This window comes from Agelaius phoeniceus, chromosome Z, assembly GCF_051311805.1.
Source record: "Agelaius phoeniceus isolate bAgePho1 chromosome Z, bAgePho1.hap1, whole genome shotgun sequence".
In the NCBI taxonomy this organism is placed as follows: Eukaryota; Metazoa; Chordata; class Aves; order Passeriformes; family Icteridae; genus Agelaius; species Agelaius phoeniceus.
In genome coordinates this window covers 91,956,630-91,983,198 of record NC_135303.1, presented here as the reverse complement: position 1 = coordinate 91,983,198, position 26,569 = coordinate 91,956,630, and the positions used below count along the sequence as shown (strand labels likewise).

Here is a 26,569-nt window from a genome sequence, read left to right as displayed (position 1 = left end):
TCTAAAAGGAAACTCCCTTTTAGTTCCCAGGGAGTTCAATGCCAGCTCAAGATGGATTTGTAGCCCAACACCAGAGCTGATTTCTGTCACCTTTGTTGACTTGTCCTTATTTTTTTTAATACCAAGTGTTTCTATGGCAATAGTACATGATAAAAAACCCCAAAAGTGGGCTCCCAAATCCCCACACAGGTGCCTGCCCAACGTTAGCATGCCTGGCTGTCAGCTCTGCAGGAACAGAAGTGTCCCTCTCCCCACAATGTCATGGTGTGGGAGACCTTGTTCCACAAGCACTGATCCAAACAATGAACACAAAAATCAGAAAACCAGGAGCCCAGAGGACAATAGGAATTCACTCAGATCCACCCTTGTGCTTGTAATCAAGGCCTCAGAAGTAAATACCAGAATTTGTTAATCAACAGCTGTTGCTATATTGACAATATTATTATTGGTATATTGATATTATTATCTTTATGCTGCTTCAGGTGCTGTCCAGTGTTCAGTGCAATGCCTCTTGCAGAAGGTCCCACCCAGCATAGACGAAGAACCATGTTAGTCTCCTTTCATCTTCCAAATGTATTTTTCAGCTCAACTTCTTAAAATTGCCTTGCTTGGCTGGACAGAATTACTCTGGCTGATAACCCTTTGCTGTTATTTAGCCATATTAATACCCACATTAACATCACCTGTGTAAAGAGGGCAGAAGTTCTCAGGGTTTTAGAGGTGCCCACACAGGTACTCTAAAAAGCCTTTGCAGCTGAAGGACAACCACAGCCAGCCTCTGCAAATAGTTTGCAAATCCTCCAAATTATATTTTCCATCACTCCTTCAGCTTCAGGCCCCCCAAGAACACGGATTCATGAGTGCCCTTAACCATGTTCTATAAATAAGTCTCCAACAGAAGTCTCTGCTCTGCCCAGCCCAGAGGAACTCTGCCACAGCTGCTCTGTGGCTGTGCCATCCCCTAAGTGTTCAAAACCAGGGTGCTTGAACACCCTGTTCCAGTGGAAGGTGTCCCTGTTCCAGTGGCAGGAGAGTGGAACTAGATGTGCTCTAAAGTGCCTGCCAACGCAAAGCACTCTGTGATTCTGTTTATCCCGAAGGTTACGCTGACCTGTTGGCTGAAGAGGGAAATAAAGCAACAATGTTTTTGTTATCTCGAGTGTTTAGGTTCTTGCTGAATTGTTTTGTCAGTGACCAGATGCAAGGTTAAGTGACATTAACCAGAGCAGAATACAAAGCACTGAGCCAACCTAAATATTCTCTGAAACAACATCTAATGGAAGTACTGAGAGATGCTCATGAAAAGATAAACAAAGCTCTACAGATCCACAAGATGGATGACTTTTTGCAATTAACATTAGGAGGCATCACAGATTCACAAAATGGTTTGGGTTGGAAGGTAAGAATCTATCCGTGCGCACCACAACTTCACCCATCCTGAGGGTAAGGGTGAGAAGAAAACAGCACTGCAATAAAAACTGAATTAAATGTGCTGATACACTCGGAAACATTCACTCCACGATTAAGGATCTCTTTATTCCTTCACTAACAAGGCCTTTATTTTATTTAATTACATTCAACCATTTCAACAAGTAATTTGTTAATAGAAACACCTTGCAGATGAGCAGCAGAAAGCAGGGCTGGGCAGCAAGCACAGGCTGAAGAGGAAGATCAATAGCTGCAGTGCAGCTTAGGACAGTGTAAAGAGCTTTGTTTAGGCTTCTTTTCATTCTTCTAAAAGCAGCTTGGTACTAATTTTTTTTTTCCCTGATCAATAAATATCTATGTTAAACAAATCTCTTGAAATCCAGCTTAACAACAAATGTTTGCAAGAGCACAGGGCAGTGCTGTGAAGCCACAGCTTAGGTAGCAGTAGGTCTTTTGAAATTTTGTTGTGAAATATTCCTGTGGAGATGAAGTCTAGGTCTGACAGTAGGAGCTAAATGTCACCTAATGCTCATAAAAATAATCTGTAAATATATAGTTGGGATCCTGAAAGAGGTTTAAAACCTGCTGGGCTCTCTGGAGGCAGATAATCCCAAATTCCTCAAGGCTGGAGAACCCCAGTGACGTGAAAGCTCAGGCTTTCACCAGTCTTTCCATCCTCCTCAAACACCTTTCTAAGCATTTGCCCAGCCCCTTCTTAAAGCATTTTCTCTGTGGTAGGAACATTTCCACCAGACAAGAAAGTTCAAAAGGAATTTCTAAAGTCTTAGGTATAAAACTTTCAAAAGTGAACACCCCAGCTACCACTCTTGTTCCAACATGGACTTGACTGCTTTCTTTCAGGGCAGGTCCCTCAAAACAGAAACCTTGTCATTTTGTCTCAACCTTAAAAAAAGGCTGTCATTTTGGATGTTTCAAGGAAGCAATTTTGCCAAAATAAGAACTTCAGTATTACAAAATGATCAAAAAACAAATACATAAAATACTTAAAACTGAATTCTGTGTATTCTACAAAACTTCCCAGAAAGCTTATTGATTGTATAAGGCAGATATAGGGTAACAAAACACATGCTAAAATCTCTCTGCATGGATAATTATCTCACAGGATAATTTAAGAGACCACAGGTGCAATGCACTGCTCAGAGCTTCTTCTGAAAGGGCAATAATGCTGCAATAATGTAAACATTTATAGTGTATTACTAACAGACAGACAAATGTATTAATACTGTATTAATTCTCTTTCAAACTTAACTGTCCACACAGAGAGCAGTTATTTTTTTTAGCATTTTCTTACACAACTGGAACACAATTAAATCTCATACAGCTCAGTTCCTTTTATATAGATATTGTAACAAAATGGGTAGGATTTTGCACTGATTTAAATTCATGAGTTTGTCCAAGACATAAATCCCTGAAACCAATACACAGACTTTGCTATTATGGCTATTAAAAAAAAAAAACCATTGTGGCTCTGTACTCATACTGTTGGGCCAGAGTAGGGACCAGCCTCACTTAGTACAGCTAACTTCTATGCAAATTTTAGGTGTTCACACAGCCATTCTTTTATTTAAAGAGCCTGAAAACCCTGAACAAGACAAGCTAGGCTTACCTGACACATGGGACTGATTGAAAATATTACCTTGAGCCTCAATTCTCAGGCAAAAACTCCAAAAAAAAAACTTGTTGTTTAATTCTATCTGCCTGTTCCCTGGACCTTTTCAGCCAGGCCCGATAAAAAGGGGATCAGCTGACAAAAGGAATAAAATATTACCACAGACTTTGTGAGAGAACATTTGGTGATATGCACAACAAAAATGGGCATTTGTATGGTCAAAATAATATATGCTCTAGGACTTTTAGCCTTTTTTTAAGTACTTAAAAGGAAGCAGCTGTGGTTACACACCCAGTGACATTCAAGACACTCCCTACAGTCTGCTGATCACAACCCTGAGCTCTCCAGTCACAAAGAGAGGCTTTTCCAACATTTGTCCCCATGGCAACTTTGTAAGATTCAGCCAAAAATCACCGAGTTGAAAAACAATCGGTAAATGAAGCCTGTGGCTTTGTGGGGGCAGAGCCCTCTCTGGCTCCCAGCTGGTTTTAGGTGCCCTGCTCTGTGTCTGTCACGCTGCAGAGCTGGGCAGGTGTCATCTCACTAAACAAAGCCACCCCTAAGCAAAATTTCTCGTTTTGCCACTTGAAATGCTGCTGAACTGCTGCTCATACGAGGTCGTTCCACAAACATTGGGCTCCAACAAATGACTCCCAGACCATGGCTTGAAGTTCCCTGGAAACAGGGCTGCTGTCTTCTCCTGTTCTGACCCAAGCCTGTGCTATTCTCCATGTGAGAGGGGAACAAACCCACTTAGCTCCATGTGCCCTTAGGGACAAGGGTACCCACAAAGATCTCAGTGCTGTGAGGATCAGCAGCTCCTCTCCTGAGCACCCACAGTTGTTACACTACAAATGTTACCTCCCTTCCTTATCCTCTCCAACTTGTCTTGTTCCCAATACACATCCTGCCCAGCTTGATGAAATTCCACAGTTCCAATCTTAAACTGTTTTTTCTTCTATGCTAAATTGTGTTGAAGAAACTGGAGAATTTTGTCCCTCAACTTTTCAAAGTCAGATTTGATACTAATAAAATCCAACATTCCTATTTATGGAGTATCCTTCTAAGCACCAGATGTTTTAAGCACCTTACAGTTCCAGGCTGAAAACCCTTCTTAGCTTAAACATAGTAAATAACTTGCCTATAAAGTCAAATACTCCATTTTAAATATTAGCAGCTGGTACGACCAGCATATGTTGACTTTATTATGGATTATTCTCATGTGACACAAATAGCAAGAATTGAAGAGTTTAAAAGTAAAAGCTCCAAATTAATCTTTAAATGCTTTAACCAAATATCAAGGCTTTTTCTGCAGAAGTCTAAATAAAATCTTTATCTGTGCTTAGAAGCTCATGAAAATGTATTCAAAATGTAGTCTCTGGATCTCTTACCATGGCAGATTGGAAGCTGCTAAAACAAATACAAGATCATCAGATCGGGCCAAGCCATCCATCTGCACCAGTAATTCCGTTTTCATCCGCCGACTTCCTTCATGTTCACCACTACCAAGATTCAGAGAAATGGTATTTGCTCAGTGCATTAATCATCTTTATTTATACAGTGTCATTCACAGCAACTGAGCCCTTGTCACAGTTTTGCCCCAGTTCAAAGCATGATTAAGCTCCATTAGCTAACATCTAAGCATTAAAATCAAGCTTTCTAATGATTACTAAAATGGACTCTTTTCAGTGCATTAAAGTGAGGAGAATTCACTATTACTGAATCCAAAGAAAATATTTATTTCGCTTTTTCTTCATGTTAATCTCTATGCAAGACCAACATTTACTGCAAAATAGCTAGGGCTCCAATTAGATTGATTGATAGATTGATTGATCTATAGCAGGGAATTCTTATAATGTGATAGTTGCCATTAGATAACTGGTACACCTACCTCTTCAGGGTAGCATTTTTCCATGACTGAATGTGAAGTGGTCACAAGAAAATAAAACTACTACTGAATTCAACATTTTGCAAAATGTTCTATCAAAAGAAAACAGAAAAATACACCATGCTGATATGAATTTAGAAAGGGGCAGAGACCATACAGAAAGGATCCTTCGTCAAAAAAGGAGAACTTAAGCAAAGTGCTAGGAGCTCTGGCCCCAATACAGGTAATCTGTTTTGCAGAAAACCAGCTGGAACTCTCAGTTCCAGATGTGAAGCTCTTGGGAAACTCCTGGATCAAGCCCAGGGAAAACATCAGGACCTTAGATGGTAAGGGCTGATGTTCAGGTTTAATGATTTATTTCTGCAAAAGCATTCAAAAATCAATGCCAAGTCAGTATTTAATAAGTACATGTAAAAATAAGTACAGCATCTAGGATAAAAATCCTTATTAGAATATATAACCCAGTGATGTTAATGAGAGCTTTTAAATGTACATATGAAGGACAAATTTGGCTCATAATTTGCATCTATTAAGTGAAAATGACTACAAGTAACATATATACAATAGGACATACTCTATTTACAAATAGTAAGCACACAATATCGACGTAGAATATAATATATATAAAGTGATCATGTAATTCACTGTACATAAAATCCCCTGTAATGGGTTCCTAATGGTTGTAACAATATTCTTGTATTTCTCTGGCTTCTTTCCCATCCCTAACCTTTTTTAATGTGTTTTTAACTAAAAATTGTCTTAAATCTTGGATTCAAGTAACAACATACTCCCAGTCCTGCAGTGGGGAGTCCTGACAATGCCACCAAAATCTGACACTAATGGAAATGCAAATCCACTGTATACACTCCCTATTATTCTGCTATGCCTGTGTTCTGAGTGCCATAAAATAAGCTGCTTCTTACTTACCTCTAACAATTCACCTGTTATTTCCCTCATCACTGCCCTTTATTTCCATTTCAAGTCCCTTTAAAGTACAGCACAACTGGTTATAAAGCCCTGCATCTCCCTCCCTCTTGCTGCCACTGTGACTCCTTGCTAATTCTCACAGAAGCTCTTTTGCTTCTCTGCTGCTGTGACTGACACAAGCACTGCACCTCTCTCTTTAATCCCAAATTGGTCCCACCAGTTACCCAGGAACAGTGCCTCTTTGACTCATAACTGACTCCAGCTCATCCAGGAAAATTGTGGAAGGAGCGTGGTACCGGGCGAGCTCAAACAACACCTGCCAGAGAGAAGAGTAAATGTGAAACTGACACAAGAAGGCACTAAAGTAAACTGGCATGGAAGATCAATTAACAGCACCCACATCCCAGGGGATATCTGCTGGAAAAAAGCTCTGGGTAGGCTGAGAGTCCCTGAATCCTCTCAAAATCTGAGAGGTTTGTAAAGGAGATATAAAGAACACAGCCTTGTAATCCTGTCTTTATGTGTAAATCTTTCTGTCTAAATCCTATCAGAGTACCCTGAGAATAATGGGATAGAAGAAAATGATCCATCAGAGGATTCTGGGAACTCCTAAATTGTTACTGAGATTAAACATGTGCCTTTTGTTGTTGCTCCATTTGTACTTTTTTTTTTTTTAAATAAGGATTTGAGGAAAAAAAATGCAGGTCAGCTGAAACATAATGAAAGGAAATGCACTGATTCTTTTGATAAGAATCAAGCACTCATTTTTTTTCATGATCAAAACAAACATAAATTGCTTGAACAATCACAATTTAAAAAATAGACTGAAAGCTGAAACAAAAAATGTGGATCTGCTCTTTGGAGAATGAAGCTTCATCTAATTTTCCGTAAACATGGAGAGGCCTGCATTAGGAGCAAGAAAACACTGTCAGTTCTTCTTGAGTAAAGTGTTTTTTGAGTTTTTAGATGAGTATCATTAACAGTATATTAGTCCAGCACTTTTAAATCTGAACACTTTAAAAAATCAAATTTTAAAATATAGATATTATTTTTATCACTTTGAGCATGAAACACAGGGTTTAAGTCATTTGCCCAGAGTAACAAGTAGACCATGATCAGCATACAATTTTACTAGAAATATAATATATAAAATACAGAAATACTGTGTAGAATTGAGCAAAACAGGATGAGAGGATATGCCTCCAAATGACCACAGACCCCATATATACTCCCCCTTCACCAGGCACATGTGATTTTAGAATATAATTCACACAATACTTTTCTTAGATCTCTCCTGATCGACAACCTTACTTCATTTTTTGATTCTGCTGTAACTTTAATAAGGGTAAAAAGCCACAAATTCAGTCTCAATGCATGTGCTGCAGCATGTTCACAAAAGCCTTCTGTATCATGGTGGCAGAAACCAGATTGTCCCCCATACTCCTGCCAGAAAAGAAAATTCTAGGAAGCTACTAAAACAGATGTCAAGAGAATCAGTAAGAGAGAAAGGGAATGTCAGGAGAAAAATATGCAATTTTAAAGGACAAAGGAGGCAGGACGAGTAAATGTGCTGCAGCCACTGCCTACATTTCAAGAGAGACAAACAATGCCATTTCCAGAGAATAGTTTGCTGTGGTTATTTGTTTCCAAGAGCTCTGCATTTACCTGAAGCGCAGCTCAAAAGATGAGGGTAAGGCAGGTTAAGGGCTTGTGGATTTCCACGGAATTAGTGGATGCTATGGAGAGATTCAGATGGGCAAAGATGCTACACATGAACCTCTGAACCTTTTGTACCACAGCTGAGCCATACAGACTCCTTGCTAGTTTATACACAAAAATGCATTTACCCACTTGCCAGCAAACTACCTTCCTTGAAACAACATTCCATCTGCACTTCACTGGAAGATGTTTGTGACAATGGAGTTCTTTGCCCATTTCATGCCACAAAGAACAATTAGGAATTTGGGAATCTAAATTATATTTTCCAGCGTGCCCAGGAGCCAACCCCTGCAAAATGGATGTGAAGTGCTCTGAAGAGGTCACTAAGCACACGCTAGTTTGGAACTCTGATGGTCTGACTCCTCATCAGGCAGTCAAAGATCTTTTCTGCCTGCAGAACATCTGCTCCATCTTACATTACATCAAGTCCCACAGCAAGAATCCATTATGAGATGTCTACAGAAGTTATTTCTGCTTTCAGAACTAGGTATAACCAAAGTCGTGTTTTGTCTAAATCAGGAAAGATTATGAGTATCAAAGGAACACTTGTTTCCAGTTCTGTGCTGAACCCGCATTCAAGGAGGAACATGATGTTTGGTAAAGTATAATGCATCAGAGAGGAATTCTTACCCGGACAAGTTTTTCTGAATCACCCCTCCATTTGCTGACAATGGTGGATGCTGATATGTTGAAAAAGGTTGTATTGCATTCTGTGGCAACAGCCTTAGCAAGCAAAGTTTTTCCAGTACCTAGAAACAACAGTGTTTGAGAAAATGACTCTCCGAAGGAATAAAATGTTTGAAAAAATTCCCCTCATCCTACTACCAGTCAGGTAAAACCAGTAAAAAACTCATAGGATGGTTTGAGTTGAAAGGGACCTTTAAATGCCATTGAGTTCCAAACCCTGCAATAACCAGAGACACCTTCCACTGTCCCAGGCTGCTCCAAGCCCCATCCAGCCTGGCCTTGGGCACTGCCAGGGATCCAGGGGCAGCCACAGCTGCTCTGGGCACCCTGGGCCAGGGCCTGCCCACCCTCCCAGCCAGCAATTCCTAATTGCCAAGAGCCCAAAATCTGTGCCTGCCCTCTGGCAGTGGGAGCCATTGCCTGGCTGCTGTCCCTGCAGGCCTTGTCCCCAGTCCCTGGGCAGCTCTGCTGGAGCCCCTGGAGGCCCTGGCAGGGGCTCTGAGGTGTCCCTGGAGCCTTCTCTTGTGCAGCTCAACAGCCCCAGCTGTGCCAGGCTGGCTCCAGAGCAGAGGGGCTCCAGCCCTCAGAATGTTTTGTGGCCCTTTCAGGATTGTTTGGAGAAACTCAGGTAATAGAGAACTGTAAATGCAGATTCTCCAAATCCTGAAGTAGCGCATGCTGAAATGGTCAGATGCCTTCTGTGGCAGGAACACCTAAACATTCACAGAACAAATGTATTTCATTGCAGAGAGAGGCTTTGCAACCTGACTCAGGTGGTTCTTGTGCCCTCTGCCTCCTTCCAGCCACATCCTGGTGTCAAAGGGGAGCAAGGGGAGCAGGGAAGCTGCACTAACAAGGAAAACACCCAGCTAGAAGAAGGTAAAGCTTCCACCTCATTCCCAAAACAACCCCTAAAAGCAGAAGAAAGGAAGGACATTTTTCACTACGGAGTTAAGCCCATGGCAGATTTATTGACATAGCATAGGATCATGCCAATCTTGATTAAAATGGTCCAAGCTGAGCAAAACAGAGATCTGAGTTTTCATTCTCCTAAATTGTTAGTGTAAGTACTGCCTCTGGAAGATTCCACTATAAAAATAGCCAAGGCTTACAAGAAAGGGCAGGTTTGAGTGTCAGAGCTGTACATAACCATCCAACATTCTCTCCTTTTAATTTATGTACAGAACATGCTCTTTTTTAACAATCTGATCTAATTAACATTGATGATTTATCTACAGGACAAAACAAGAAGCAGTGATAAACACAAAGATGTGGTAAAAAGCTCTCCATACCTGGTGGTCCATAGAGCAATAATCCTTTCCAAGGGGACAGAATGCCAGTAAACAGCTCTGGATACTGTAGGAAAGTAATTTAGGGATTAAAAATGTATCATCTAAAACAAACTTCAAGGGATTGTAGTCCTCACCTTCACTGCTCCTAGCACATTCAAGAAACATAAGAAATTTGAAGAGGCATAAAACCACACCAAAACAAAGGGACATGTATGACCTGAGTACTGAGAAAAATGCTGTATTTATTATTTGAAATCTGCTTTCAGTGTTAGTCTTTTTTTCAAGTGCAATTGATGTGACATTCTCTTCTGTAAGTAATTTTTCATGGAATTAATCAAACCCAGCTCTTCTTACAATGCCAAAGGTGCCAAAGAATTGGACCTAACTCACACAATATTAATTTTGAAAGGTAATTTTCCTGTAGAAGAATGCAGGTGCCATTTCAGATGGAACAGGAATAGTCCTGGCATGAAACAGGAACACCAACAGCTCTAACACAAATGGCCTACCAAGGCACAGAAATACTGAGGACACTAAAACACCACTGTAACTGCAAGGAAACAAGCCCAACAGTGGTTCTGTCAAAACTATTTAGCACCTTACCTTTATGGGGTAAACAACTGCTTCCTTGACCAGCCTTTTAGCTGCATCCAGCCCTATAATATCATCCCACTTCACGTTTGGCTTATGGAGATAAATGTCCTGCAACACACATCACATCTTGTTAGCAAAACTCCTTCTGCAGTCGGATAATGACTCTGGCAAAGTAAAAGGATCGACTCAGGGATAAAAGAGTGGTGCTGTTAAGTGATACAGGCTGTGTTATTGAACCCGAGGTACCAGGGACCTCCCAGGAGGGAAGCACACACAGCAATCACTTCCCCTCCAGGCCTCAGTTTCCCTAATGTATTCCTAGCAAATGTAGATGCTGAGCAGATCTTCCTCAGATCTCTTTTCTGTTAGTTTGATTTAGGAACCAATCAACATATCAGGAGCAATTGGGCTAAGAAGGTTCACCAGCCCTTATATTTTGTCTCTACTGCTGCAAGTATTGGATGTTTAAAAAAAGAAGTAAAAGTAATCATAGTGACATATTGGTTCAAGTTTACACAACAATGGACTTCGGTAATTCAAATTACATCTCAATCTTTGAGCTGAAACACCTTTTGACACTCATTTTTCATTGAATTTTTCTTCCCTGTTTTAAACATGTTTATTTTATAGTCACAAGTTCCACAGCTCACTCATGTGCAATGTGAAAATATATTTTGTTTTTTAAACTTGATGCTTAGTAACTTTATGGCTGCACGTATTACTTACGTTACTACCTATTATAATGTTAATACCTATTATTTATGTTATTTCTTGTGTTGTAACAGTGAAAAATTTCTATTTACTCCACTCTATGCAAGATTTTATATGCTGCAAGGAAAGCTGTGAGAAACTCTGCAACAGGAAGGAATTTTCCCCCTAAGAATCTATCAAAAGATAGATGGTAATTAGTCTATGCCCTGAAACACTCACTAAATTGATTTCATTTAATTAATCAAACTTTCCAAATCTTCTATGAATCTTTCCAATTGCCTTTATAATATTTTGTGGCTTTGTGTTCCAGGGGCTAATTGCAGAAAATATCGCATCCTCGGTACAAATACTCAGGATAAATTTTGCTCTCCAACAAAAATAGTCCACACAGACTGAAGAAAAATTATGTGGTTGCATCCAAGGGGAAAAGTTAATACAATTAGAAAAAAATTATTTATATAGAATAGATTACACTTTCCCTGTCTATTAACAGTGAATTAAGATAAATCAGATTTCTGACATTAAGTAGAGACTTACATAACTGTTTCCAAATTAAGTTAGATTGTGTTATGAAATAGATATAACATGCTATTTATTTGTATTGATTTATGCAGTCTTGATTACCATAGCAACTAGCAACATACCATAATGGAGCACAATTCACAAAACACGCTATAACAAATGGAAAGCAATTTTTATTGCTTTTTTTGTTAATGTAGCAGCAAGAACAACATTATTTTAAAGGTCTACCATAAATAAAAGACCAGACAGGAATTGAAACAAATGAAAATTTTCTTACTTTAAGGTTGTAAATTTCCTAAGACATTTCTTCAGTTCTACTAAACGTCAAATACAAAACTCGTGGACCAAGAATTCGGGCCATACACAGATATAAAAATCAGCCAGCAAAAGTCTGCCATGATTTTTAGAGAGATGATTTTAAGCAGGTTTACCCAAGATACTAACACTCATGATATTTATATCCAGAAAATCACAACACTACCAAACACTGTGGTGCTGAGAATCTTTTTGATGAGTGCCTCATCTGAAAGTGGTGGGTGCTAAGCGTTTGTGTGTGCTGTAGCCACAGATCCCCAGCAGACCAGGGCCTGTTTGTTAGGCTACACCTCAGCCCAGGAGTGAAATGGAATGTTGCTGACAAGGCTGTGGTTCCATCCAGGGGTCAAGCTGCCCATCCTGGAGGAATCCCCAAGTCTGGGTTATGGTGCATTACTGATGCTGCCCTGGCAGTGCTGGGATGAAGGCACTGCTTGCAGAGCTGACAGTAACAGCATCTCTCCACTGCACCACTGAGAATGCACAGGGAGTACAGACTGTGCAGGCTGCACAAAGCAAGGCTCAGGCAAGTACGAACCCAATGGCCCTGGGCTGTCCCAGCCAGGCTGTGACACAGTCCCAGGGCAGGGCCTGTCCCTGTGCCGGCCCTGCTGAGGCACCTCCAGTGCTGGGGACGGCTCTGGGCCCTCAGGACAAGAGAGACCCTGAGGGGCTGGAGCGTGTCCAGGGCAGGGAATGGAGCTGGGAAGGGGCTGGAGCCCCAGGAGAGGCTGAGGGAGCTGGGCAGGGGCTGAGCCTGGAGCAAAGGAGGCTCAGGGGGGCCCTTGTGGCTCTGCACAGCTCCTGACAGGAGGGGACAGCCGGGGGGGCTGGGCTGTGCTCCCAGGGAACAGGGACAGGAGGAGAGGGAACGGCCTCAGGCTGGGCCAGGGGAGGCTCAGGGTGTACCTCAGGAGCAATTCCTTCATGGAAAGGTTTATCAAGCCTTGGCACAGCTGCTTAGGGTGGTGGTGGAATCCTCATCCCTGGAGTTTAAAAGCCATGTTGATATGGCACTTGGGGACATGGTTAGTGGTGGCCTTGGCAGTGCTTGGCAGTGCTGCTGTCCTGATGACCTTAGATGCTTTTCCAACCTAAATGATTCTCTGATTCTAAACCATGCAGGAATACCAGGGTTTAATAGTAATTTTGGTAGATGTTACCTAGTAGATACATTCAGAATTCAGATATTACTGTGATACTGGCACACTGCCCACAGTGACTACAGTCCTGTGCCTGGAATGGAAACTGCACCCAAAGGGTGGAATCAAGGTTTCTCCCACCATCTGATCACAGCTAGATAAAACATTAGATAATAGTTGGTTTTAGCTAATATATTTAAATCTCTCTTTCCAGTGAAGTATTGCACTTTTTTGTGTAGCAAAAAGGAAACCCATGACAGTCTGCACAGCATGATTAAATTACCTGTTCTCCATTAGAAAGGAAAGGACTTAATAATTTCCTCCCACTGTGCATCAGAAAGAAACATCATTACATGTAAAGAAATTACTTGTTGGGGAGCTATGTGGAGGGAAAAATAACGTGCACTATTAGTGACAGTAAAAAGAAACAAACAGCATTCCCATATAAAGATAACCAACATCTCTACAATGACATGGAGATCTGCTCTTACTTTGCTTACAACCACTGCAAGTTCTCTCATCTCACCAGTCATGCCAGTAAAGGCACTAAGAGGTTTCAATAATCGTTCCTAAAACAGAAAAACATAGGTTCTTGTCAGACTGCAAGTATTTTTAGACAAACTATTACATATTCTTTAAAAAACTGATACATTGTAGTAATATCAACTTTTAAAGTTGCAGAAATATGAGCAGCTTTCTTATTGCACTTATAGTCCTAAATACAACCTACATAGACTAAGAGGAGTGAAAAATGTAACTGTAGGTCACTGTTTTGTCACATTCTCTTTTTGGATAGTTTCTTCCAGTGTAGCAAGTTGCCAGGCAGACAAGCACCATGAAAGCTGGATGCACTATCTGAGAAGTTCTGGCTTGTGTGTGGAGTGTTTACAGAAAATTTATCTCAACCATCAAAATTCTGTTGTTGTCTCAGCTGAGGCAAATGCTAGAGAAATACTGAGCTGAAAGGAACCAGGATTTCACCCCCAGAAGTTCTGCAGGTGTCTGCATTTTTTTTTTTTTCATCTTAAGGCCTCATTTTTATTTGTTGCCTGCTTTCATATTCAGAATAAACAACTGTCATCAAATTAGACCACTATCAAGTATGGCTGTCCCTTCAAGGAGGAAATACACCTCTCAGAAATCTGAGGCCTTTTTCAGCACTTGGGAACAAAACCAACATTGTTGCAGTGTTTTGTTTTGTTCCTGGTTGTGCAAAACTCAAGTTCATATTGATTGGATGGAAATATGAAGAGAAACACTTACTGATGGATCTGGATCACAATTAAGGCTGTTCAAGGGAATTCCATCTGGTGACACTCTGACAGCATCCTGAATTATCTTGCGGTAGTCAATTATTTGACCCTAAAGAAGGAAAAAATGTTGCTTAGGCTTTACCATGGTGGTAGCACTACACTTAAAAACACACTGGACCAAATTTTGCTTGCAATTACAATAGTGTGTTTCCTTACGGTCCTAATTATGGCAAAAATTGACCTCAAAAACTGTGGTAGCAATGGGGACAGAACACACAACTCATGCAATTCAATAATTTAACTGCAGAGCCTTTCATTACCTCATTCAGGAATTCAAAATTTATCTTCAGTCTTAGTTATTTACCACTGGGCTTTAAAAAAAAAATAAATATTCCTCTCTGAGTATGTTTGAAATAGTATTTAATGCAAAAAGTGCCTCCTATGCAAAGAATTATAAAATTTTGTATACAAAATTATAAAAGTGATTCTTCAGCTGACTATACAGAAACATTTTTATATAAAAATGGAGAAAAAACCCTACCATTTGATATTTTTGAAAACCTCTGTGCTTTTTTTTCCCCACATACATATTTCTCTGAGAAACCACATACCAGGTTTCCACCAACCTTTTTTGGGTGAGAGCTGTCTCCTCCAGTTTTGCTGATTCCTGAGATGCTTAAGCCAAAATCAGATTGATCCAGAGTATCTGCACCATCACTATCCTAAAGAAAAATGACTTTTAAAACAGATGTGTTGCCAAGTAAATGGATTGAAGGCATTACATGATAAGTATCATTCCCTCTCTTCACACAGGCCCAGATGAAGTTCCAAGAGAAATACTGATCATTTAAACACCACTGTAGATTTAATTGGACTTCACCTAACTGGTGACAGCAGTGAAAGCCACGGCTCTGGAGCTCAGCAGTGAAGTTATTCCACATACTGAGCAGAAAACTGCATTTTACATAAGCAGGTCTTACGCATAGAGGAAATGACAGGCCAAGGAAAAGGCACAGCATGTCAACTCAGAAATTAGGAGCTATTTGAGGAGCTATTTTAGTAACTTCACAGCAGTTACTGCTGTATACAATCCAAAAGGCAAAGTTTTGGGGTATTTTTAGGGGTAGCAATCGGTCAGAGAAGAGTTCCTCTTGATGCAGAAATATAGCCAGGCCCTTAAAAAAAAGGCTGCAATAGACACAGTGCTTGCCCACCAGCCTGCTGTTCCTGTCCACCCTCTGTGAAGGGATGGTAATAAAGTAGATTTCACAGCAATCTCACCAAAATGAGACTCTCAAACCTAAACATTACAGATCCAAATTAGTCCCCCAGTCTCAAACAACTTATGCTCTGTGAAGATGGTTACAACTGATACCACTTCATTCTTTATTTGTTTGTTTTCATTTCTGGTACTAAAGGATGAATATATTAGTATAAATGGAAAAAAACCCCTCTGATTGCTTTCAGTAGAGGTACCTCCTTTTCCTCTAATTTTTGCCTGTGACTGCCCCTAAACTCATGGCCAGAAATTCTCTCAAGATCTTGCACCTATAATCCTTAAGTGACAAAATCACTAAAACCCATTAGTGCACAATTATTAATTGTGCAACTCCCATCCTCTTGCTGCCTACAGACTCCCCAGACAAAATCCCATTAATTTCAACTGTACTGCTGCCAAGATAAAAATAAAACATGTTTAAACCTGTCTGGGGCTCTCCTTGGTGGAGGATTTAGATTCTGCTGTACTCCCAGCTGAAGTTTTTGATACTGATCGTTGTACTGTCTGTTGTTTGACTCTTGGTACATTCTGAGAAGAAGCTGCTGTCCTAGAATAAAGAAAAACAAAATGCAAGACTTCCATGACATTTTTTCTTCAAAATACCAAAAGACTAAAGCCCAAAGCTTCCAAATAAAGAAGTTTTAGGCTAACTTTTCTTCCACTGAAGTTATGATGTTAATTTCAATCACAGCAGAGTTTAATGCTTACTTTTTTCAAACACCCCACCCCACTTTACCCACACTGCAGAAGCTCTGTAAATTGTTTGCCTCTCCATTTGGGAAACAAGTCTCTAATTTCCTCCAGCACATACAGAAAAAATGCACCACACAGTCAGGAGCATGGCTCTAGGCTTTGGTGCTCCTCAGGTATCACAGCATTATCTTAACCACTGTGCATATTTGCTTTTACTACGAATATTTTCTGCCCAGAAAAACACCCCACACATATATCTCACCTTCTTGCTCTTCCTCCACTTCTCAGCTGTTGTTTATTTTCTGCTGAGGCAAAATTAATATTAAAATGGAAAATAATTAAGGATCTAAAAAGGGCAATTTGAAGCTCTTTTTCCCTTTAAAAGTATTTTTAAGCAAACAATAATGACCTTGGAAATAATAAGGCATAAAGAGGAACAGCAGGAATATAAGCACTGCAAGCTTGTAAAATCTTACTGAAAACAAACTGGTATTGGTGAGAGTGCTTTTGCTTCAAGTTTTTTACATTTTAGCTCATTCGGTCTTTGGTTTCTCTGCTTACATTTTAAAACCAGTATCATGTTCACAGTAAAATGGACACCACCAGAAATTAGATTAAGTAAAATAATTTAATATAGCACACAGAATGCTTATTTAATGCTAATAATTTTTTTGTTGCTGAATTGGGAAATATGAAATTGCCTTAGTCCTCTGAAGGGGAATCAAGTTCAACATAACAAGACAGAATAAATGTCACATTGCAATAGTGGTTATCAAACTATGTTATCTTTTGCATTATTATCATTTTAAACAACTTCTGTCAAAGGAGAGCTTTTTTTCCACAAAATGTCCAACTTGCAAAGCCCAGATGTGAACTCATAAAGCCAAGGATTTGTACGATGCTACCAGCATGCCCCTGGTTACTCCGAAACACCTCTCATTTCAGTGTTCTCTGCGCAATGCTCTTCCACTCATGATTCTCTCACACTAAAATAATCCCTCCCAAATGTTATTTCCCTGAAGGAAAGGAGCTTGGGAACATGGTAGGTTTAGGGGCAGCAGAGCTCATGGAGCAACCTGTAATCTTATGGGTATATCTACATTTCCAACTCATTGGAAATTACCAACCTGTTACTGTAGGACTTGCCAAGAGTGCTGCAAAGAATTCAATTGGAAGGAGCACCACACCAAGGGTTTTATTTAGATATCCAAGTCTGGCAACAGGCACAATTTAGGGCATGGTGAAAACTGCATGCAGTGCAAGAGAAGAGGCTGCTTGTGCTTTAGGGAAAAAGGATGATGCCTCCCTGCCAGCGTGGTCACAAATCTGAGCTTAGATATAGCAGACTACTCCATGCCTGAGAAGCTTTACTGACCAAAAAATGCATAAAGAGAGCTCATAAGTGTCCAAGAGTCACTTTTTGGGAATTCTTTTTTTACTTAGATCATGGATTTAGTCTTGCCTGCTGCTCTATGATATGAAAAAATGCTTTATAATATTTTTTCACTCTTGCCTCATAACAAATCCTTTTTGTTTTGTCCTGCAGGGCTGTTCTTCCCCTTTTTATTAACACCAATCCATAGGTTCTACATGTACTTGCCTTTTTCAAGCAAATTTCAATTACTAAACCCTTTAAACTGGAAAACACCTCTAAGACCATCCAGTCCAATCACTCCCCAACCCCTGCAGTGGCCACCACCGACCCAGGTCCCCGAGTACCACATTGGTGAACATCCTTGAACATGTTTTGTTCCTTCAAAACATGTGTTTTGAACCCTTCAAGGATGTTGCTCCACCACTTCCTTGAGCAGCCTGTTCCAGGGTTTGACAACCCTTTTCATGAGGAAATTTTTCCTAATGTCTAATCCAAACTTGGATCCTTCGAGCTCTTCATCATTTATTCTCATACAGTTGTTATTATGGCTTCTCCAAGTTATATTTTGTGCTCAAGTACAAAACCATTCAGGGTCATAACAGAATGTTCATATTCTGATTTGCCTCATTCTGTATGTATCATTCATCCACTATTCTCTGACCATGAGAAGGAAGTGAATAAATATATCTCTGCCATTATGCGTTGTGCTCAGCTGACATTTTCTAATACCAAAGCAGCTTTCAAAAGACAGAAAAATGCCATCCTCTGGGTCCTTTATATAAAGAACAAAGGAAAAACAGAAGGGCTCAAAGAACCTCTTTTAGTTCTGGTATCTTGTGTGCTAGAACTTCAGATGTGTAACTGTACATTAAATTGAACATTACATTAAACTGAACATTAAATGCTGACATACATGACAAGGACTGTGAGCATAGCAGAGAAATAAACATTTTAGACTTTGGAAACAAAAGCTTTCTTTTAGGAACAGAGCCACATACCAGTGTCCAGGACCTTTTTGGTAATTTTAGGATACTTTTGAAATTTTACAAAATAGTAGCTTTCATATTCCATCAAAATTGTCTCAAGATCAATGTTGTCACAAACTTCAAAGCCACGTAAACCTAATTTTGTCTCTTGTTCCAAAGCATTTGCAGCATCAACATATCTGGCAATTTGAAAACAAAACAAACAAGGATCAAAAAACTGAGTCATCATCTCACTCTGATTTCTGAAAGAAGAAGCAAACAATGGCACTAGTAAGCATATGGTATCTTAAACCTGTCCATAGTCCTATTTTTATAGAAGTATAAACTCTAACTTTAATAAGCTTTGTTGGTTGATCTAAAGTATTTTAAATTATATAGAGAATTTTTGTTTCAGAAACTGAAACAATTTAGCAAAGCAACCTGCAAGGACACCTCATAGTAGTTTACCACTTCCTCACATCAACCCCAAGGCCCACACTGTCCATTCAGCCAACAGAGGACAGAAAGATGCAGTACAGCAGGTCAGATAAACACAATCCCACAAGGGTAGAGCACTATAATTTAAAAAACATACCCTTCCTCCATTAAATAATGCAAAATTAGAATGAGGAGATTTTTCCGACGAGCTTCTGTTCGCATCTCCTCCTGTGAATTAAGACAGAACTCTAGATCAAATGTAATATTCTCTTTATTGCTGTTAACAACATCTAAATGTAGCCTCTGGAAACAAACAAATTAACACAACAGCATGTAAGAACTGTAAAACAACTCACTGTTAATAAACACAAGGAAAGTGGTTTTCAATCTAATTTTTCTTACACATTATCAGGGCTACTGGATGGGTAGAAACCTTTTCCTAGAGAAGAGAAAATTATTTTAGGGTTGAACAAATAACTTACTTCCCTTACTATGGTTATGGCTCCCAACATGTTCAGACTGCTGTGAATGTCAGGGCAGACCTCACTGCTTCAGGGACTGTGCAAGGAAACCTTGTGCTCCATCCTGGCTGTGTCCTTCCCTTGCCACCAGAAACCTGTTCTCTGAGTGCCTGGAGAAGGGGGGCTGGTGAACAGGTCTGAGATCTGCATGAGACTGCTACAAAGACCAGCTGTAACACTTGCTGACACCTCATATTTCATAGGCCTTGATGTATAAATGGAATAAATGGAACACAGACACTGGAAGAATTAGTAGATTGAGATAACATGAAACTTGCATGACTTTCACAGAGGACTGACCAAAATCAGGACTCAACATGAAGAAATTCAATATAGAGTCAGTCCCATGGATGTCTTGGCACAGACTGGAGAACCCAAACTCATTCACAAATGGTTCAGCAATAAAAATAAGCAGCATAAAACATCCTGTTCTTCACTCAGTGAAGCTTCAGTGGAGAGAGTATCAGATGCAATATCAGGTAGAGGAAAAGGCACAGTGGAAACAGAATTATGCAAGATGATGGAATAAAGCCTTACTCTGATGAAACACGCCATGTATGCTCAGTGTCTGCAGAGAACTTCTGAGTTTCTTGGGTCATAACAGAAGGTGCTACAATGAAAGCTCTAGAAATCAGCACATTGCCTTTGGTCTGCTTCACTGGGACTTGAAACTGTGACCACAGGGAAAGGAAGTATGGCCAAACACACATTTAGGTAAATTAATGACTTCCCTTCTCTTTTAGGTTGGGAGGCATTGGGAGTTGGACTCGGTGATCCTCATCCAGGAGGATCCTCATCCTTGAGGTATTGTGTCTTTCCTTTGATTCTGTGATTACTTGTGAGGACCCAGTATGAACAGGAAGGAGTGGCACTTAATGGATGGGGAAGGAGCAATGATTTCTGTTGATTGCACAGCACACACACAGCCCTGCTCACACTGCACAGTAAAGCTACACAGGCTCCTGCTTCCAGCCCCAATTTTCCTCCTTTCTATCCCAACTGAGCAGCATCCCCATCCACCCCCAAGGAAAAGCCCAGCCCAAGTGTCACCTACTGCCTGCAGGTGACAAACACAGATTTCTCTCATCTTCATACTGCAGACAGAGCCCCACCACCTGTATCAAGGACTTGGGCTGCTCTCTACCCGTGCCTGGCACACAAAGATGCCAAGGAACTACTATTGACCAAGGCTGATGTTTTTAAACCCCACAAGATGTGCAAAATAAATATATAAAGACCATTACTCTATTCTTTCTGGTCTCTTGGAAGAGAGAGCAACCATAGCAGACTTCTGATAGTAGAGAATCACTTATTTCAAAAATCAAAGGTGTTTTTTGGGTGGTGCAAAACCAATTTACCTCTTTATACACCATTCCTTTGCAAAGTTAGACCTCCCTCTGCTCTGCACACAGCGCTGGGTATCACATGGCATTCCACTGCTAATATCAACACTTGAGATAACATCGTCAGCTACTGTTTTATTTTAAAATAAAATCTGCCAGCCTGTAAAATGTACTGGATAGAACTGGGAAAAAGTATCTCAGTCCAGCAGGTATTTCCTGGGACGTTTGCTTCAGTCGTGGGGCCATCTAGTGTCACGACGAAGGAAGAGCTGGGGTTTGCTCTTAACGTTTCCTGCAGAGTCAAAGTTAACTGGCATTTCACAAACTGCAAATGAGATTTGTAGAGTGTTCATTCTGGTTTTCTAGAATGAAGGCTAAAACTGGCTAGGGAAAAGGGAAAAAATCATAACCCCTTTCTATCTTTGATACCCTCTTGAGAACATGTTTCCAAAAGAAGTTACAATACTACTTCAGTGGTGGTACAAAGATAATTTTTCTGAACCATTTTGGGGAGAAAGGAGTGCTGTGTAAATTTTTTGTAGATTGGTAACTCCTGAATGAAGCAGACTGGTTCCTGGGAGGTGCTGCAACAAGAAATGAACCAATTCTGAGAATTGCCATGAGCAAAGAGAGAACACACACACACTGAGATGAAAGAGTCTTTTCCTTCCTAATCTTTTGATATGCTGGTGCTTGGAAAACAGATTTTGAATTGTTGCCTTTTTACCATTTCTCCTGGATGACCTGAAATTCTGAAACACATCTGGAGATGCAAGAAGGAAACTGGAGTCATCACTTGCTGAGAATCCCACCTGTACATCCCTCAAAATGCAACTGCTCCTTAAGGTTTATGCTGAGAAAGATTAACTGTTGTGTTTGCTAATGTATCAAAGGGCAAGGTTACAGCTACTTCTGAATATTTAAAATACAGTATGCAAACAGAGTGGCCACCAGAGAAGACAAACACATCAAATGTTTCATGGAATAAACATGGATATTCTGACAAGAGAGAAATTACCTCTCCCTGATGGACTGACAGGGTTCATGATCCATGGTTGGAACTTCCCTTGAAAAGAATTTGTGTTCTGGCATGTCATCTGCTGCTGGTTATCCCCTTTTGTTACTTCTGATATCCCAAAAGCACTTTAAGTTCTAGTATAAATAGTGATACAGTGATTGGCAGCATGTCAAATAATTTAAGTACAGGCCTGCTTTGGGGGTAGGATAACATTGTGTCTATGTGTGAGCCACCTACTTCAGCCTTCACATAGCAATGTTCGTCTGGTTGTGCTGACCAAACAGAAGGAAAATGAACCTTTACATCCCAAAAGAGCCCCATCTAAAAATGAGAAGAGAGTTTAGACTGAGAGGTTAATTCTGTCTTTAGCCTTTGTTAAGAAGAATGCAAACAGCAAGCAATGGCTGATTTTGAGAATCAGATGTGTCCAAAGAAAATTAACTAAGCTGTTAATCAGTTAATCAACTGACAATGACTTGTATTAGGTTGGACCTGAAAAACAGAACTGAGGTTTCTCTGGTAGCTCAGTTCTGTGAGAGTTCCATAAACCAAAGAAAAACCAAGGACCTTTCAACATGCATCTGCTGCCAAGTCACCAATCTGGTGAACCAGGGGCATATGGATTATTGCCTGAGCAGCCCCACCAATCCCTTTCCTGCATTTCACCATTATTTAAGCCATTGTTTTAGCACGTTATTATTTCACCATTATTTTAGCACACACCCTTTCCAAAAGGCAGATGAGCCTCTGTGTCAGTGCCACCAGGAGCTTTATCTGTCCCCTTAAAAGAGCTCTGTGCCTGCCCTGGCCTGCTGTCCTGAGCTCCTGTTTGTCCTCTAGGACTGACCCACTGCACTTATGCCCAAAAAAACCTCCCTGCCACAGTCCAGGCAGATACCAACACTGCCCAAGGCTTCTGGTGCGCTTAGGGAGGAAATGGCAGATCTTACACAGCATGAAAAAACAGGAGTGCTTGGAAGTGCAAAGTTACTTAAAATTCAGTTTAGCTTTATAGTGATCTAGCCTTCCTGTTTAATTAGTATTTAGAATCGCATGTTGTTTATAGCCACTGGTATTTCAATAGATGTTTAAATGTTTAAAGTTTAATAAGCTTCCATTCTTAAAAGAACAGAAAAACATATGTAATTAAATTTTCAATTACTATAGGGGGTTTTGGTGTCCATGAAATTAATAAAACCTTAAGGCACTTAAATGTGATCTTGTTTTAAAAATGAAATAGTTGAGCACTTAACTAATTAGCTTCAACACTTATACTGTTATTTTTTTTTCTAGCTTAACAAAATAGTGGCACATATTCCTTTTTTTGGGTCATTTTGAATTAGATTCTAATAGAGTTGTGCATCTTAGGTGCAATTGTTTGTTTAGTCATTTCCACACCTTTCACTAAAATGCATTTACATTCAAGTAAATGAATGAACCAAGTCTCTTGTGCAATTTCCTGAAATTAATGGGCCTACTAAAAGATTAATTTAACTCAGTAACATTTCATTATCATTTCACCCTATCTATTCTGCATGAATTTTGCACGTTTGTTGGGATGAAAAATAAAGAGCTACGAGAGTAAGTCATTATTACCTGGGGAACTTGGGAGTAAGAAATGTTCTGCTTTAGCATTTGCACTCTAAGGGCAAACAACTGGGGCAGTCAGGATGTGCTCAGAAAGATCTCTGAGATTAGGAACTCGGACAAGAGGCAGCCAGGTGGCTGTGCAATCACACAGGGAAACCACTAATTGTAATACACCCTTCCCTCTTTGTCTTTGGGATCCCAGGATGCTGGCAAGTATGGAGTTCCTCAAAATGAAGCTGGCACCGTGTGCCAGGACAGAGAGGCCTGATGGGCTCACCTAGTTTTCCTCCTCCCTCCCTCCACCACTCTGTATTCCCACGGCTTTGCTTTCCCATAGCCCTTTGAATATTTGCACCCTTGACAGGCGTTTCAGAAGGCTGAATGTTCAGTTCTTGTCTGGCTTGCTGACCATAATTTCTGAGAAACACAAGCAGAAAATGGAACTGGTGAGTTTTAAACAATGTATAACTTGGCTGCCATTGAATAGAATTTCCCAGGACAAAGAAAGGGCGCTTTGCCCTCCTCTCTCCTCCAAATAATACGAGGGTGCTGCAAACAATAGAGTTGCCAAAGTTTTTCAAGGATTACAATGAGCTTTCATAATTAAAGACATACACCGAGCTCACCACATAACTTATGACTGGGAACAAGAAGGAAAAAAATCCACTTGGCAGCTTCAGGTGGTTCTTTAAGTCACTAATCAAAAAAAGAGGTTCCAAACTTCTGCTCTTCTGAGAAACACAAACAACTCCCTCATCTCTGTACCCAAAACATCGACTGTTACCTTCAAAAGGCTATGGAGAAGCCAGTTTACCAAGAGCACATCATACCAAATCCTGTGGCACAGCTGACAGAGCTCTTGAGCTCCAGTTCTCAGTCCCACAAATGTTTCTGCATTTAGTATCGAGCACCATCTTTGTGACAAAGGCCATGCAAATCCCCACTGGTGAAGTTAAAAATCAGGTCCCCTTTTCTCTTCTCCTCCTGCGTGTTGATGCTGTTTCAATACCACACCTTCAGGCTCCATTTGCAGTGGTTAAGATCTGAATTCACTTTAGGGCTCAGAAGGGGACCACACTAGAGGATCCCATACCTAAGTAAACATATCTATCCTATTAACACTTGCTGAGGAGAGGATATTGAGGGGCAGGCACCAATCTCTTCCCTCTGGTGACCAGTGACATGATCCAAGGGAATTTCATGGAACGGGGGGAAGGGGAGTTTTAGGCTGGATATCAAGAAAAGGTTTTTTTTCCCCAGAGGGTGCTCAGGCACTCAACAGGTTCCCCAAGGAGTAGTCCAAAGCTGCCAGAGCTCCAGGAGTGTTTTGACAATGCTCTCAAGAACATGGTGTGAGTTTTGGGGCTGTGCTGTGCAAGGGCAAGAGCAAGAACATGATGATCCTTGTGGGTACCTTCCAGCCCAGAACATTCTATGATTCTACAAGAAGTTGATATAACATCTAAAGCTCAGTCTCAGGGCTCCTCCCAAAACACCTCTTTTGTGAAAAATCCTGTTGTTTTCATTCTTAAGTAAGAAGAGGCATTGGTGTATGCATGCATGCACAGCATCCAACAGCTGTATGGGAAAGGCTTTTAGCAGCCTCTCTCCCTCTGGTGTAATTTAACCAGCAGATGGAAGCAGAGGAACAGGTTATGAAATTCAGCAAAATCTTGCTGTTTCTCGGCTTTCTAGAGCAAGGACCATAGAATAATTGAATTACAGGATGGTTTAGATTGGAAGTGACCTGAAGACCATCCAATTCCAAACCCTGCCATGGCCAGGGCACATTTCATTATCCCAGCTTGCTTCAAGCCCCATCCAACCCGACCTGGGGATAGGGCAATACAGCCGTGACTTTTTGAAACAAGAACGAATGGAGGAAGGGATATGGACTGTCTCCTTTGGCCGTGTCTACTGCTCCAGAACCATGCAGAGAGGGGCTGTGAGGGATTCACACCCGCCCGGGCCCAGGGGGTCCAACCCCGTCCCCGCCGCCATGACAACACCAGCCCCCTGCGCATGCGCAGATTCCCCCGCTCGCCGTTGACAAGGCAACCGCGACGCGCAACCGCGAGGCGCAGCCACGCGCCCCGCCGGTTCTCACCGCTTCCCTCGCCTGGTGGGTGGTTCTCAGCGCCTGGCAGGCGAGCTCCATGGCGACAAGGGGTGCCGCCGGGAATGTTACCGGGAACGCCGCCGGGAATAGCGCACCGAGAGCCCGGACCCGCACCCCGCCGACCCCCGAGGGGGACAGGCGCACCCTGCCTTTCCAGCGCAGCCAATCGAAACGTCGGAAGGTGAAAGATTGACTGAAGACCTGCCCAATCACGAGTAGAGGAGCGTGGGTGGAAGGCGGCGCTGGCCAATGAGCGCCGGGCTCCCCTGTGTGGCACGGGCGGTTAGCCGGGGGATTCGGCTGAGCGGACGGAGCGGTCTGGCCCCTGAACAATCCAGAACTTCCCAGAACAAGCCAAGCCAACATAAACCAAGCCAAATAAACCCAAAATATGCCAATCCAAGCCAAACCAACCCCAAACAAGCCAAATCAACCTAAAATATGCCAAACCAAGCTAAACCAACCCCAATCAAGCCAAACCAACCCAAACCATGCCAGTCCAACCAAAGCCCACCCCAAACAAGCCAAATCAAACCAAAACATCCCGAACGAGTGCAGCCCAGCTCACTCCATTGTTGGACATGCCCAGCTCACCCACGCAGCTGAGGTGTGCCTGAGAAGCAGCAGAGTACAGTTTGTCTTTCACATTAAGGGGTGTTAAAATGGAGACCACCGCTGTGAGGGAGCACAGGGCTGTGAGAAGCGCTCTCTTCAGAGCACAACTCGGCTGTCTGGTTGCTGCAGCCTCCTGGGGTTCAGGGTGCGAATTATTATTCAAGAGGTGAATTGTGCATGTTGCATGTGGTCCAGCTTCAGTCCAGCTGGAGGAGGACCTATGATAAAGGCGAGATGAAACCTAAAGCTCAGTCTCAGGACCTCTGCCAAAACTCCTCTTGCATGAGGAATCCTATGGTTTTCTCACACAGTGGGAAGATGAATTGATGGACATATGCACAGTTTTGTGGGAAGGGCTTTTGTTATCCCTCTTCCCAAATCCAACAGCTGCTCAGTTCTTGGACTAGGTTCTCACATCATGCAACACAACCTGGTCTAATGGAAGGTGCCCCTGACCATGGCAGGGGGATGGAAGTGGATGAGTTTTAAGGTCTCTTCCAACCCA

The 26,569-nt window shown here is 41.3% G+C and overlaps 1 protein-coding gene across 6 annotated transcripts in view; it reads right to left on the bottom strand.

Moving 5' to 3' along the window:
• Positions 1–25,601, bottom strand: part of KATNAL2 (katanin catalytic subunit A1 like 2) — a 30,530-nt gene extending 4,929 nt beyond the window's left edge. Inside the window, exons 1-14 of one of the 6 annotated variants that reach the window (XM_077172342.1) lie at positions 25,438–25,517; positions 19,261–19,297; positions 19,016–19,086; positions 18,454–18,620; positions 16,343–16,385; positions 15,811–15,934; positions 14,735–14,830; positions 14,119–14,217; positions 13,347–13,424; positions 10,175–10,273; positions 9,572–9,635; positions 8,223–8,341; positions 6,098–6,189; positions 4,450–4,560 (exon numbers count right to left, since the gene is read on the bottom strand). In XM_077172342.1, the coding sequence (XP_077028457.1) occupies positions 4,450–4,560; positions 6,098–6,189; positions 8,223–8,341; positions 9,572–9,635; positions 10,175–10,273; positions 13,347–13,424; positions 14,119–14,217; positions 14,735–14,830; positions 15,811–15,934; positions 16,343–16,385; positions 18,454–18,620; positions 19,016–19,080 (1,157 nt within the window). In that variant the 5' untranslated portion in view covers positions 19,081–19,086; positions 19,261–19,297; positions 25,438–25,517. The other 5 variants (XM_077172341.1, XM_054652194.2, XM_054652193.2 and 2 more) reach the window with 5 other exon arrangements.
• Positions 25,602–26,569: the final 968 nt, after the last annotated feature.